Source organism: Leucoraja erinacea, chromosome 31 (assembly GCF_028641065.1).
Source record: "Leucoraja erinacea ecotype New England chromosome 31, Leri_hhj_1, whole genome shotgun sequence".
In the NCBI taxonomy this organism is placed as follows: domain Eukaryota; kingdom Metazoa; phylum Chordata; class Chondrichthyes; order Rajiformes; family Rajidae; genus Leucoraja; species Leucoraja erinaceus.
In genome coordinates, this window is record NC_073407.1 from 15,434,257 (window position 1) to 15,448,752 (window position 14,496).

The 14,496-nt window shown below is 37.5% G+C and overlaps 1 protein-coding gene across 1 annotated transcript in view; it reads right to left on the reverse strand.

Moving 5' to 3' along the window:
- Nucleotides 1-216: 216 nt before the first annotated feature.
- LOC129711982 (formin-binding protein 1) overlaps nucleotides 217-14,496 on the reverse strand; it is a 148,149-nt gene continuing 133,869 nt past the window's right edge. The window contains exon 17 of the mRNA XM_055660076.1: nucleotides 217-9,081. Within this exon, the coding sequence (XP_055516051.1) occupies nucleotides 9,074-9,081 (8 nt within the window). The 3' untranslated portion in view covers nucleotides 217-9,073. The remainder of the gene's footprint in view (nucleotides 9,082-14,496) is intronic.

Below are 14,496 nucleotides of genomic sequence, written 5' to 3' on the forward strand. Positions count from 1 at the left end.
ATCTCGAACATTTCACCAGAAATAATGGTCCACGGAATAAGTCTAATACGTTCTCAGTTGTTAATTGATGTAAAATAGTAATTCACAATTAAAATGTTACATTCTGTAACAAACTGCATGGGGTTATCGACAAGATGAAGATCACCGCTTCCCTGTTCAGATAATTTCAACACCAGGTTCTATCGCAGAAGCAAGAAATTAAGTCCACACAACTCGTTTTTACATGTTCAAATAAGCTGTTTAATTAAACTTTCAACTTATTTCAAGCCAGGATTTGTTCATTTAAATCTTTAGAAAGGGAAACTAAAGATGTCGATTTCATGTTTGGCAAACTCAATGAATAATAAAAGAACATTTTGTTAAATCACAAGCTGAAATGCAAGCTGTTACAGAATGAAATGTCTACTTTTCCATACGTTGCATTTTCCCCCATGAAGGATCGCTGATGCCACAATTTATTCAGTTTTGTTCCATCCTTCCAGATGCTAAAGTGCACTCTGATCTTCTAATATCACATTGGTCTTGTTCCATAAGCTCATGCTGATTGCTCCACAGCGTTGATAAGTCAACTATGCATCGTATAACTTTTCACTCACAGTATCTGCAGTCCAATATTCAGATGCCGGCCACGTTTACCACATCCAAAGCCAGATGAAATGAACACATGATACTTTGGCTCCATGGTTTCTTTGATGGTGAGGACAATCATTGACAAACTTATTAACATCCTCTGATCTCAAAATGCAGAAATGTACAGGAAAAAAAAAACCTATTTCAATGTAAATGCTTTAGATTTCCTATTTGTTTTCGAATTGCTATTTAAAAACTTCTAGGTAGCTCATTTCAGGTGCAGAGAGTGAGACAATGGTTTGTAAAACCATTAACGTTCCAAATGCAGTGTTTCTATGCAAAAAATATATCTTTATAACTGTTCCATCAGTGCATTGGCCCCATCCTTATAAACTTTTTTCTCCCTCAGCTCTTTCCTATTGCAAGCAGATTGACTTCTCTTGAATTGGCACACTTTACCTCCAAAGATCACTGCAATTCTGATTCTGTAAAAATTCCAGGAATAACATGTTGATATCGGTCCAGAATTGGCATAAATTTTAAATCCTTTTCAAGCACATATTTTATCCACCAATTTACTCGTTTAAAAAATATAAGATTATTTTTTCTCAATGCAATTTTATTAAAATAAATTTCAAGTTCACTGGCGTCCCGTTGCATTTGGAATGCTACCGTGTCTCACGTACACTGTTACTCACTCTGCACTCATTGCAGTGAAGTTCAATAACTTCAGCACTCCCAATTGTTGGATGTTTTTGCTCAGTAATATAAAATAGTTTAATTTATATAATGAGATAAGAAGTAATTTGCCCTCACCACTCCACACTGCAGGATATTACCCTGGATACATTTCCTTTTGGCTTGCATGAACCAATTTAAAATTAGATATGGTGGAACATTAAAGAAGTTGTTTTTTTTAGCTCAGATAAGAAATAATATCGCTGTAAGCAAATACTAAATGTGGACTTAGTATAAGTAATTCTACCCCAGGAACCTACTCCAGTTTGATCTTACTTCTTTTTACCTTAAGAAGACTAAAGGAATATCTGTAAAGAGTTTCCTGAAAACAATATCACATTATTAATGGACGACCAGTTTTCTTTAAATATTTCTCAATTTGCCTCATTCAGAAATAAATGAGCATCTTCTGCTTTTTAAAAAAAAAATCCAACATTTGTACGTTTGCTTTTCAGATGATTCCTCTAATGTGGGGGTGAAGATTTTGCAAACACAAACACCACAGCATTAAACTGGGTAAATGGAACTTCCAAAATGGCACATTGTACAGGGTAAAATAATCACAACAAACTCAGTGCTCGGAAACAAGGCATAACAAAAGTGCACAATTATAATATTTTTGTAAATATCGTTAAATATAAAATCAAAAAAACAAAACATTTAGGGTTTAATTGGCTACATCTGGAGGTCAAAGGTGGCAAGGAAGAAAGCGACACGATATAAAAATAGCAAATACAGTTTTCATGTCTAACCAATGCACAGCTATAACCTTCAACTTAAGAAACAACTTTTTCCAGATGGTTAAAAAAAAAAAAAAAAAAAAAAAAAAAATTGTTAACATTTTTCTCCAAAATATTCACACAATGAAAGGGAATAAAACTCAGTAACATGTAACATTCCTAATTCGGGCTCATATTGTACGGCTTACAAGAATTTAAAGGTAAAAAGCAAAATAAATTCTCATGTTTTGCCGTGCGGCAGCAGAACAACTGACCTCAGACAGCTTAATCTATAAACTGATGCAAGATCCAGGAACTAAAAATAACAACAGTCATGTCTACAACATTCTGCTTAAGAGGCTCCTCAATTACCATCACAGTTTAAGAATATTACAAGGAAAACCTGGTTTTCAGCAGCGCACTGAGATTTACATAAGGAAATCCCATCCACTAACAATCAACCAGCATTAAACCACATTAAATTGCAAACTATGGTTTCAAACTACAAGGTCAGGAGTTTGGATAACTGCTGGTGTTATAGTGCGTTATAAAAATATGAGTTTGTGGTAGTTTTGCGAAAAACTGTTTCTTTGTAAACATGAGCTGTCAGCCATCAGAATAAATTCTCAATACTTGCCATCTTTCCTGAGTTTTTGTACCATAAGATGAATGGATGTCACTTTATTCACAATTGATGGGGGGGGGGGGGGGGGGGGGGGGGGGGGTAGTAATTATTTTGGAATGAAAAGTTTTTTCTCTCTATTTGGTGAGCTGTTTGATTAAGTTTGGCAATTGAAATTACAACTATGCAGCTGAGTTTGTATTATTGTATTATGTTCCCAATGTTATAAATGTGCCTGGGTGCTTCCTTGTCTGTGAACATACTCACGTTTATAGAATGTGAGTAGACCTTCGAAAAATTGAGTTTAAATTAACTAAGTGGTTACGAAACTGGACTTCTTGCAAAAGCAGCTCACTCTCAAAAACTTTTATCTTGGGGAGACACATGATATAGAAAGTGTAACAAGTACATTTGCCACTCAATAATGAGTACTTAAACTTTGTAGATAAAAATATTTCTTAAAATAGGAAACAAAACCAATCATGAAACTTCTATAAATGATATGTACTGTATAGTGCTAATACGTTCTCAATTTTTGTGCATTAATTACAAATAAATACATTAGTAACCACAGTCTATAAAATGTTTGAATATACGTTTATCACAGAAAATGCAATACAGTTCAAACCAGCACGGCGATTAACGAGATCAGAGTCACCTTTAATCCTTGTATAAACATTTTCATGAAGGCAATTAAAGGAAAAATATTTCATATTAAAAAATCACTTTTTATGCAGAGTGCTGAGAAGCCAGCGGGAGAGAGTTCAACAAACAGACAAAAGGTGGCCAAAATAATCAACCACACAAAAGCAAAAGCACATAATCAACTCATCGTCAAAGTCAGCTGCAAGAGACAGAGAGAACAAACTAACTTAGCAAAAGCAAACAGAGCAAGTAGCTTTGGACTGCTGAAAGACGATATGAAGTTCACTTAACCACTTTTTCCTATGGTATCTATTTGAAACTAAATGATTGATATTTGTACTGGAGCAAATTCTAGGCGGGTAGCTTTCATTTTTTAACATAATGTTTCTAGGCTGTGTAAGAGAGCAGGCAGGCAGCAGGATTACCAACATTTTAAACAGCGCTGTCAGTAACTTGAAGTGTAAACATTGTTTCAAAATTAAATCTTGTAACATATCAAACTACAATCATTCTAAATACCAAATTTCTACTATTAAGCAACATTTTAAACACCCAGATGCAGTCACAAGGGCAAAATAAGAACTGAATTCCTAATTGAACCATGTCCTGTACAATAACTAAATTGTACCACAGACACCTATGTTTAAATTGTGTATGGTTGTATAAATCTGTAACTCAATTGCAAAGTGTATATTTGTATGTATAGATCTTTTTTTTTGTTTTAAAAGGTTGAAATATACAACAGAGTGAATTCAACAGCGATGTACATACGCTGCATGATTAGGATGATATTTGCTTAGGAAAGCTGGCAAGTATAGATCTTTAGATTGTGGGGGAGAAATAATATGCAAACAAGTGTACAATTCACAACAACAAGCCATACACAAATGAATTAAAAACATCTTAAAGCAATGTACTTTTACTTCCTTTTCAGTTTTGGTTCCCCTGTCCCAGTGTGATAGCCACGTTCAACCATGATGCGCAAAGTTTCATTCTCAATAATTAATTTGAGTTGGTTCACATGAGTTCTGAATCAGTTTCACTGATAAGTAACAGCTCAGCATGTCTTAAGGAAATCCCACATTTGACTCCACCCCAACAGAACAGTGTGTCAAAGTCAATGACCCTGTGCAAACATGCCTCCTCGGCAGTTATTCTCACTGTTATCTAAAGGCCAGAGGCGAGTCACAAAATGGCGGGTCGTGGTGGTTTAGTGGCCGAGCCAAAGATAGCCGGCAGTTTAACGCAATCTTCCCAGAGAAAAACCATGCAAGCTGCTTCAAGTCAATTGATCAAAAAGCTTTCAACAACCAGACTTAAGCGGAGCATTTCTTTCGGGCAGGAAAAGAAAAATCCTCAACGGAGGCGTTTCATAAGAAGGCAAGGCAAGGCAAGGCAAGGGGGCCGAGTTGTAGCATCTCGATTTCGAGAAGCGACTGCCATGATGAAGAAAGTAGTCAATAAGGAAGATTGAGGAATTGGTCTCTTACGCCAACAGAGAGAATGCACTTCGCCAAGAATTAGATGAACAAGGTCATTAGGAAATTTGAAATAGCCCATTCCCCTGCATTCATTGCATATATGCAACATGCAAAATATCGCTCACCGGTTAATTTCACGATGCGCAGAATAAAGAAATAATTAAATAAAAAATAAAAATTTAAAAAAAGGAAAGCGGACTTACAGAACTCCCAGACACACTGGGAACAATACATTAGCAGGAAACTTTGAATTCTAGAATCAAATCGGCAGAAAAATATTTTTTTTTTTTTTTTTTTTGCAATGACACTTGAATTGAACTCTTGTTAATAAATTAACAATATATTAATTTTTAAATTATTATCAAAATCAGGACACGGGCTCTTGCACATCACTGGGGATAGGCAAAGTCCAAAACCAAAAAGTAAACATCACAAAACAGCATGTGGAGAGTTCTCCGCTCATCCAGAAACAGAAATTAAAAAACATTGCAGCTTTTTTTTAATACAACAGGTGCCAAGAGGAAAGCAAAATATTGAGATAAGTTTTTCTTGGTCCTTCCATGTGCGTCACGTCTTTAAGTAAGTTCATTAGGTTTTATTGTTGGTTTTTCCACTTTAAGTGTTCTAACTGCTTGGAGTTTCACATTCTATTTCTGACTATGATACAATAATTTGCTAGGTACTGCCAACTATATTTAATTAGTTCCTTTTTTATTATTCTCTGCATTTGATACCAGACTGTTATGGACCCATTCTATATTTGCAAACAGTTTGGTTGAGGTTACTTCTCATCTTCCATTGTCGAGGCAGAAGCAACAGGCCTAAATACTGAAAGCCGACTCTAGGTTCCTTATCAGTAGAGTTCTAGCGCTGAACAGCACGGAAACAGACCCTTCGGCCCACCTAGATCATGCTGACCATATTGGAAAATTGGACCAATGCCACTGGTTTGGATTTAGCTCATATCCCCCTAAATGTTTTCCATCCATATATCTGTCTAAATATCTTTTAAAGGTCATAATTGTAAGTTACAACTGAAAGTCAGGGAAGCCATACAGCCATTTTCATCTGGTCAACTAAGTTTACAGGAGTGAAACTATGTTTATTCAAAAATAATCTTGCTACTGCCAAACTCTAACCGTGAGGCTTTCCATCTCCAACTGTCTACGTAGTCATAGAGTACTACAGTGTGGAAACAAGCCCTTCAGCCCAACTCACCCACACTGGCCAACAATGTCCCAGCTGTGCTAGTCCCACTTGCCTGCGCTTGGTCAATAACCCTCCAAACCTGTCCTCAACTACCTCCTCTGGCAGCTTGTTCCATAAACCCGCCACCCTCTGTGTGAAAAAGTTACCCCTCTGATTCGTATTAATCTTCCATATCCTATCATCTTTACCTTTCCTCTGTAATGACCAAATTCTAAGAATTAGGGAAAAAACGACATTACTATTACGGGTTAAAGAATTACTCAGCTCCAATAGTAAAGAGGAGGAGAACCAATAATCTGGCATCACCGTTAAAGCTAGTAAATAAAACTTGGAAACAAATGTTCATTTTCATTCAATTATGCTTTCCATTAACTAGGCATGATTAATAAACAAACGTGTCATGCTAGAGATACTGGCACAACATTCTGGTAAACACTGTCACAAATAAAGCACTGGCTACAGTTATCATAATTGGTAAACCTGGGTGTTTCAAATTGACAGTCTTGGTTTCTCCTGAATATTCTTTAACAAGCCTCAACAGTCAGATACTCCGAGACTCCAGTTTCTCCACCTCACCTCATTGCTGTGGCTACACTGGGTGGGTGCAGTTAGTCACCAAGACAAAAGTACTTCACAAATGCCTTGCACAAAAATAAACAATAAACCCTGATGATTACTGATTAACTAACGAACAAACACACATTTGGAAGGAGTAAGATCAAGGTTTGTGCAATGCAAAACCCAAGCTGGACTTTTGTCTTTTTAAGAAATCAATGAGGTATTTGATTTATTTCGCAACTGTTGTATTTATAATACTGACACAAAACACAGGGTTTCAGCTGAATTTTATAAGCATGGTCTCTATTGTGAAAATGTATTTCAGAAACATTTAAAAAAAATTAACAGAACTACAAATGAGTGTAGTTTTTTTTCTGCAGCGTAATTGGATTAGTTAAAGATAAATGATTTTCTGGTTTGGGGAAATTCAAAATTAACATTTTGGTGGGACCTGCACCTTAAAGCAGCTTTGCACTGCATTTCTGGTCATTGACGAGAGTGATCACAAACATCAAAAACGTCTGAATAATCAGCCAGCCTTTGTAACCCAACTATGGTGAAAGGGTGACCAACATGACCAATGCCAGACATTGTGTCCCATTTGTCAATGTAACAACATGTGCCACTGGTGTCAACAGGGAATTACTTTCCACAATAGTGTGAAACTTTATTTGGTTACTTTTAATATCTGCCAGACAGAACCAGCACACATTCAACCTCCCACACATGCCTTTCCAATCTCAATCATGCCTCATGAGGGTGATAGTTGGTAAGGCACATCCCTACAGAAATCTTAGTGCTTGGTTTCAGAACACAGTTGGCACACATTTGAAGGCAGGTGGAATAATACCAGTTTTGGATTATTTGTTCACTACAACCTCTTACTCACATATCTTTCATTACTAATTCAACTTCGATTTGCTGTGGGACAATGGATCTGGGATTCGATGTGACTGCTTTACCTTAAGGTGCAGTATATGTATATTTAACCATTGAAACAGCAGTACTTGGGGGGGGGGGGGGAACATTCACCGATAATCAAGAACAGCGGACACCATGAAACTAAAATCCCTTGCAGAAATGCAAGCCAAGCGCTAGACGCTTCCCTGGACCGCTCATTCCTGGCTCTCTGTGTACACGGTTAATGTCAACTATTTCTTCACATTTTCACTCGGACGGTGTTAAGAGTAGAAGCGATTACAAACAGCTGAAACCCCAGCAGGTTAGCACACAGTGGTTTGTAGGCAGCTTTAGGGAGAGCAGAAGAAACTCCAACAAATACACAGGTGAACATGCAAGAAAAAAACGTGTCACACGACCAGCAACTCCACTTCTTAAAGCCAACAAAATAACGACGCAGAAAATGTGACCATAACTTTCATTAAAGTGGGCACAGGCAGAGCATCAGGGCGAGCATGCAGACTGGAAAAGATGGACTGATGTTGGGCAGTGCTACAAACCAAAATGATAATAGTGATGTGATGGTGACAAAGAAATCTACCAAATACCAGATACAGGTACTGCATGACCACAAGTGCTCCACTCTTGTCATTCCCAGTATCTACATGCTTTGACAATTAAAACAACTCGATCCACGCTAAAAATATTCTACCTTTCTACTTGGCTAAATGCTCACAAGCAAACGGGACTATGGCCTTCAAGTATCTTCTTTGCATTTAATGGGCAAAACCTCAGGAAGTTTCTCTATTTTACCAAGTTATCTGGGCTGGATATGTGTGGAAGAGGTAGAGAAAAATCAAATATAAAACTTAAAAACTCTGTAGAGCTGAGGATGAATGAAAATTAACTGCACTTCAGTCAATCGTTAGTTGGACTTCTTTTTACAACTTCCAGTCACTCCACATAATTTCATCTTCTGGAAAGATTAACTATGTATGCGGTTTGCAATGCAAGTTCATCAAAAGTGAGGTATGAATGTATCTCTCAAGGCTTCTGAAGCCAAGATTGTAAGCATCACTAGCACTGAAGTGGCGACATTTTTCTGAACACTGAAAATGCTTTGTGGCAACCCAGGTGATCCCTTAACTTCTTATATAGAACAAACTCAACTAAACTAACTTACATTGTCAATTACGTCATTTTACTATCCCTTCCCAGCCAAGAACTACCCGTACCTTGGCTCGAATAAAGATTTAATGAACAATATCCACCCAAACAATGGACGGTTACTGTGGTGATGAAGTACATGTATTCTGTAAAGTAGATTTCAAAATTCACATATTTTTAAAATGTTTAAAATGGGCAAAATTTTAGACAGAGGCATGCATCAGAAAATTGCATTTTTGACATTTACGGAGTATCCGAGTTAATTCGAGCAATAGATGGCATGCCATGAAATAAGAGCAAGCACTTGCACCTTATGATCATATAATTTTTTCATCTCGCTGGTTTTGCTTTTGATTATTAAAAACTAAACCAGTCTGGCTAGTCTTCCATTTTGAATATTGTTAAGCTGGAGAAGGTGTCCTTGTATACCAGCTCGCCCGTGATTCATGGACCATGACACCACCTTAGGTACCTAGAGTCCAGAGAGGGAGAAAGGGACACGGGTTAGTGACAATGACAAAGTTAAGGGGACAATCAGAAACCTCACAGCTGGTGCAACTAGACAAAGAGCCTACAAGGAAGCATTCAGTAACGCTGATGTCGTGAACATGTCTTCCAGTTCTTGAATTGAATTGAATCCTTTATTTGTCATTCAGACCTTTTGGTCTGAACGAAATGTCATTGCCTAGCTACAACTTTTTGTATGGTACACCAATAAAATCAAAAATTTTAATATAGCTCATTACAATTTGAAATTGAAGGTATCTACGAACAACATAAAAAATATTAATAACATTTTTTTTTTTAATATTCAAAATTTGGCCAGAGGGGAAAAAAGAGAGAAATACAATACAACTCTCGGTGAAAGGTGATCCATATTAATTACATGTCACATAGACTTCTGAATCAGATATTCCAACAATATTTAGTGGCTTGGCTATAGGTGCCATTGAATTTCAGTGTGAGATCATTAGTAAACATTTATTTTATGGAATAAAAACAGAAAATGCTGGAAATATTCAGCAGGCCAGGGGGTATATGTGGGAAGCAAGAAAGAGTTCCGTTTTTCTTCCCATTGATGCAGCCTGACCTACTGAGTATTTCCAGCGTTTCCGGTTTTATTTTATATTTCTAACATTGGCAGTTTAAAAAAAAACAAATCCATATTTTTATGGAATGAAAAACATCCACATGAAGAGAGACTTCTTATTCTCCAATTTTAGCAGTTCACAAACATATTGAAGCAATGCTAAATCTTACACTGATACAGCACCATGTTCTGAATTTAAATTTACAGGTGCAAATGTCCGATAACAAAGTTAAAGAGACGGCAGGTTTGAATGTAAACTGAAGATTCACCATAATTGCAGATCCAAAAACAAAATAATAGATTTAAACTTCCTCTCCAAAATATGACAGATTCAGTGATGTCTCACAAAGCAGTCTGATTTCTGTTCCTTTGCAGAGGGCGTGAATCTCAGACCCCACTGCACATGTTCTGGTGATTACAAATTAAACAGCAGTTTGCCAAGCTTCTTGCTTTCATTGAAAATCCATGGTTTAAAGCACACTTTCTCCAGCACAAGCACAAATAGGGCATTACTGCAGAAAAAAAGTCATGGCCTCACAAGACAGAGGAGATTAAAATATTCTCTTTTTTAATAAACATTAGAAAGCATTTGAAATCAGACACTACAAACAACCACACATCAATTTAAAATACTGCTTCAAAGAAAGATGCTTCCACTGTGAAAACATCCAATAGGATAGCAGTGATTTTACATTGTTAGATGTGTTTTGGACACCTACGTTCTGATTTTCTTAAAATCACTGCAGATTAAAACAAAAACAGTTCTTTAAACCCCTTTCTGTAAATCATGCAACCATTACTTTGAAAAGTGACTGGTAATCATAAAAGAAGAAAGTTCAATGACAACTTCAAAGACACTTGGACAGGTACATGAATAGAAAATATTTAGAGGAAATGTAGATTGAATGTGGGCAAATGGGACTAGCTTTGATGGGCATCTCGGTTGGCATGCAAGAGTTGGGCTGAAGGGCCTGTTTCCATACTGTATGGTTCTTTGAGCCTGGTGGGTGGATAATTTCATGCTTTTGACATCAGTCATCACTGATCCTCTTGAAACCGTCATGTAATATTATGATTACAAACAGCACAATTTACTGTAAGTGAGTCAGAAGTTTATTGTCTCAAGTATCTTCTATGAAGGCACGAAAACAGATCAGTTTCCAGGCCCAAAGTACAAGCCATGTTAACAAATTAAATCTCAATAACATTCATTTACATGGACGCAACAAATGATGAGATGCCAAATCAGCTCTCTACTCCACTGTTTTGCCAATCTTAGTTACGCTGCTGTGGGGACATGCCCAAGAGGCAAAGAGTCATCATGTAGACATGAGAATAAGTGGGATTAATGGGCTGTCTTCCTGCACATTTTAACTGGTTGGTCGACAGCAGCATGAGCGGCTGTTTGAAGGACCAATAGCTGATTGTTCTCTGTAGAAGATGCCAAGTCTGGGGCTAATGGGGATGGAATTAAGATTGTTTCTAAATAAACAACAACCTACAACAAAGTATGAACCTATCTTCATATTTCTTTGGAAAGAATTAAAACCATTTTTTTCCGTTTTTGCTTTAGTTTGATATGCAATATGTATATGCGGCAAATGTTCCTTGCCTTCATGCAATAATTGGAATATATACATGATATCTTAAAAAATGCCACCATTGACGTTTCGGGGCGAGACCCCTCTTCAGACTTCAACATAATGTGCCACAGCACCGTTTTTCTGCCTTAGAACACAGGAACAGGCGCTTCGGCCCACAATATCTTCTTATACCTAGATTCCTTTACTATCAAGAAATCTATCACTCTCTGCTGTGAATAAAATTAATTCCAATCCTCAATGGCCTTCCAAGATAGAGAATTCCACAGATTCACCTGCCTGAGAAGACATTCCCCATTTCAGTGAATTATAATTCTAGTCTCCCGAACCAAGGGCAGTATCTCTCCTGTTGAGCTCTCTGTGTTGAGTTCATTCACTTTACGTACCATAAAAAAAATTGTTATTGTTACAAGAATTAAAATTGCAGCATTTTTCCATATATTTATGGAAAACATTCTAAATAAATCTCAAATTTATTATATTAGATGGTTTCCCCAGAAAACGCATGACATGGGTGAACATTTAGGTATATGTGAAAACTAACCTATTTAGGGGAGAGACTCTGAAAGATTGCAGATGATATAGGTTTAAAAGACAATCTTTGATCCCAAGAACAAGATAACAGATTCTACATTCTCCAGCCAGATGAAACTAAAGAAATCGTTAAGATCTAATTCATACAAAAGACAAAATCCACGGCCTCACAGGACAAACCCAAATCAAAATAGTAAACCTCGTCTAAAGAATAGACAAGTTGTGGCATTTGGCAGGGATTTTTAGTCTACGACTTCCCTCGGTACAAACAAGACTGTAAAAAATGAACATCCCAACCAGTCTGGTTCTGTGACTGTACCATCATGTAGGTTCAAAATAGGATTTCCTGGTTAGAACAGTAAGCTTTGTCTCTTAGGCTAGGGGTGTGCAGACACAATTATATTTACTGTATCTGACACTACAACTACAACAAAGAAGCTTAGGTATGCAAGAATTACAATATTGTAAAGATCAGGCAGCTTCCAAAGGAAGATATATAAAATTAAATAATATTAACAGTTTAGTCAGGACCTCAGAGACAACTCAGAGGCTAGGATATCAAGGTATAATGAGGCCGGTTTGCAAAATTAAACCAAGTATTATTTACTCATAAAGAACAATACGATGAGAACTGTAGGTTAGCGTTCACAAAGTACAGTTTGGCTTAATGGATATTTTCCCCAACAGTGACACCATGAAGGTAAAAAACAAAGGACAGACAGAGTGTTAGCAAGCCAATGGTTGGTGCTCAGTTCTACTTTGGTGATGGTGATGATGATTCTGCATTCATGTAGGAATATAATGTGGATTTTATTTTAAGATCTCAGGAAGGTTATTTGCTGATGAATTCCCACTGAGAAGCTGAGCACTAATTGCTACTTGGATGAGGTATTGTTCTGCTATAAAGAAAAAGGTTCAGCGGATTTATAAACCACGACTGGCATAGTGAAAAGTGTTCACGGGACAAGATTTATACTAATTTGTTCTTGGCTCTGTGTGATATTGATGTCAGGTTTATTTTTTTTTAATTATCTTATGTCCTTCATTGTACTGAGCACTCTCCTGCATCATATTTATAACAATTACAGCACGGAAACAGGCCATCTCGGCCCTACAAGTCCGTGCCGAACAACTTTTTTCCCTTAGTCCCACCTGCCTGCACTCATACCATAACCCTCCATTCCCTTATCATCCATATGCCTATCCAATTTATTTTTAAATGATACCAACGCACCTGCCTCCACCACTTCCACTGTAAGCTCATTCCACACCGCTACCACTCTCTGAGTAAAGAAGTTCCCCCTCATGTTACCCCTAAACTTCTGTCCCTTAATTCTGAAGTCATGTCCTCTTGTTTGAATCTTCCCTATTCTCAAAGGGAAAAGCTGATCCACAGCAACTCTGTCTATCCCTCTCATCATTTTAAAGACCTTTAAAGACATTTTAAAGAAATTATTTGAACTATAATTATTTTTTTCTTTCAGAGCCATTTCCTTCCGAAACAGACTTATAACACTTAAGGTAACTAATCAAATTGCTGTATAAACCAGCTAGCGATTTCAATGTAAAAAAACCTACTGCTGGTAATTGATGGAATGGAGGAAGATATTTCTGGTTGTTGAAGGAGTTTGCAGTTACAGAAATCTCTACATAAAGGGCTTCTGCAATTAACAGTTTGCGAGTGTTACACAGAGGCCAGCTTGAACCAGTGAAGTGCATGGGAGATAATTCCACCTCAGCCTCTTGTGCTAAATGCAATTAGACAGGTACAGTTGCGTTTCCATCAGTCACTTCAATGGAACTAAATTACACAAGGCTAAAATGTAGCAAATACTGTATCTGCGCCGTTCACCCAAGTACCCAGAGAAGTTTGACCCTGCATAGCATGCAAAGTATGTCACTCAGTCTTCTCGACATCAATCAATCTCTCTGCTCGTGAATACACAGCAAACAGATGAAGAGGTGGAAAATTGAAACAACAGCAATGAAACAAATTAAAACTGGTGCAAACAGCTAATAATCATCAAACATCTTGTGTACCGAATGGGTACGCTGCTATAATTATAATCAGCCCAGGCAGTCATGCAAATAATATTTTTAAAATTCTCTTCTTTTTTTAAACAAAAAATTAACAAAAATTATAAAAATGTAAAAACTGTAATTAGGTACTAGCAGAAATGCAGATGGACCATTATTTAAAAGATTAAATAGTTTTGTTAAACAATGATAAGCAATTCATTCCGTTACTTACAAAATTATTTATACAGAGGTTTATGCTGGATGCAGTTCATTGTGGAGAAATAAAATATGTAACATGGGTGTTTCTGTAAAACAATTAGCCCTTCAGTGACTTAATCTATCAAATTGGCACCCACTCAGAAGCATTCTTTCAGTATTGAAGAGAAAGATGGAGTGAGGGAGAGATGGAGAGATGGAGAGAAGGAGAGAGAGGGAGAGAGGGAGAGAGAGAGAGGGAGAGAGGAGAGAGGGGGGGAGGGGAGAGGGGGAGGGGAGAGAGGGGGGAGAGGGGAGAGGGAGCGCAGAGACCGAGAGGGGGAGAAGGAAGGGGGAGGGGAGGGGGAGAGAGGGGGTGGGTGGGGGGGGGGGGTGGGGGCAGGGGGGGGGGGAGGGGTGGGGAGGGGGGGGGAGAGGGGGGGGGGGG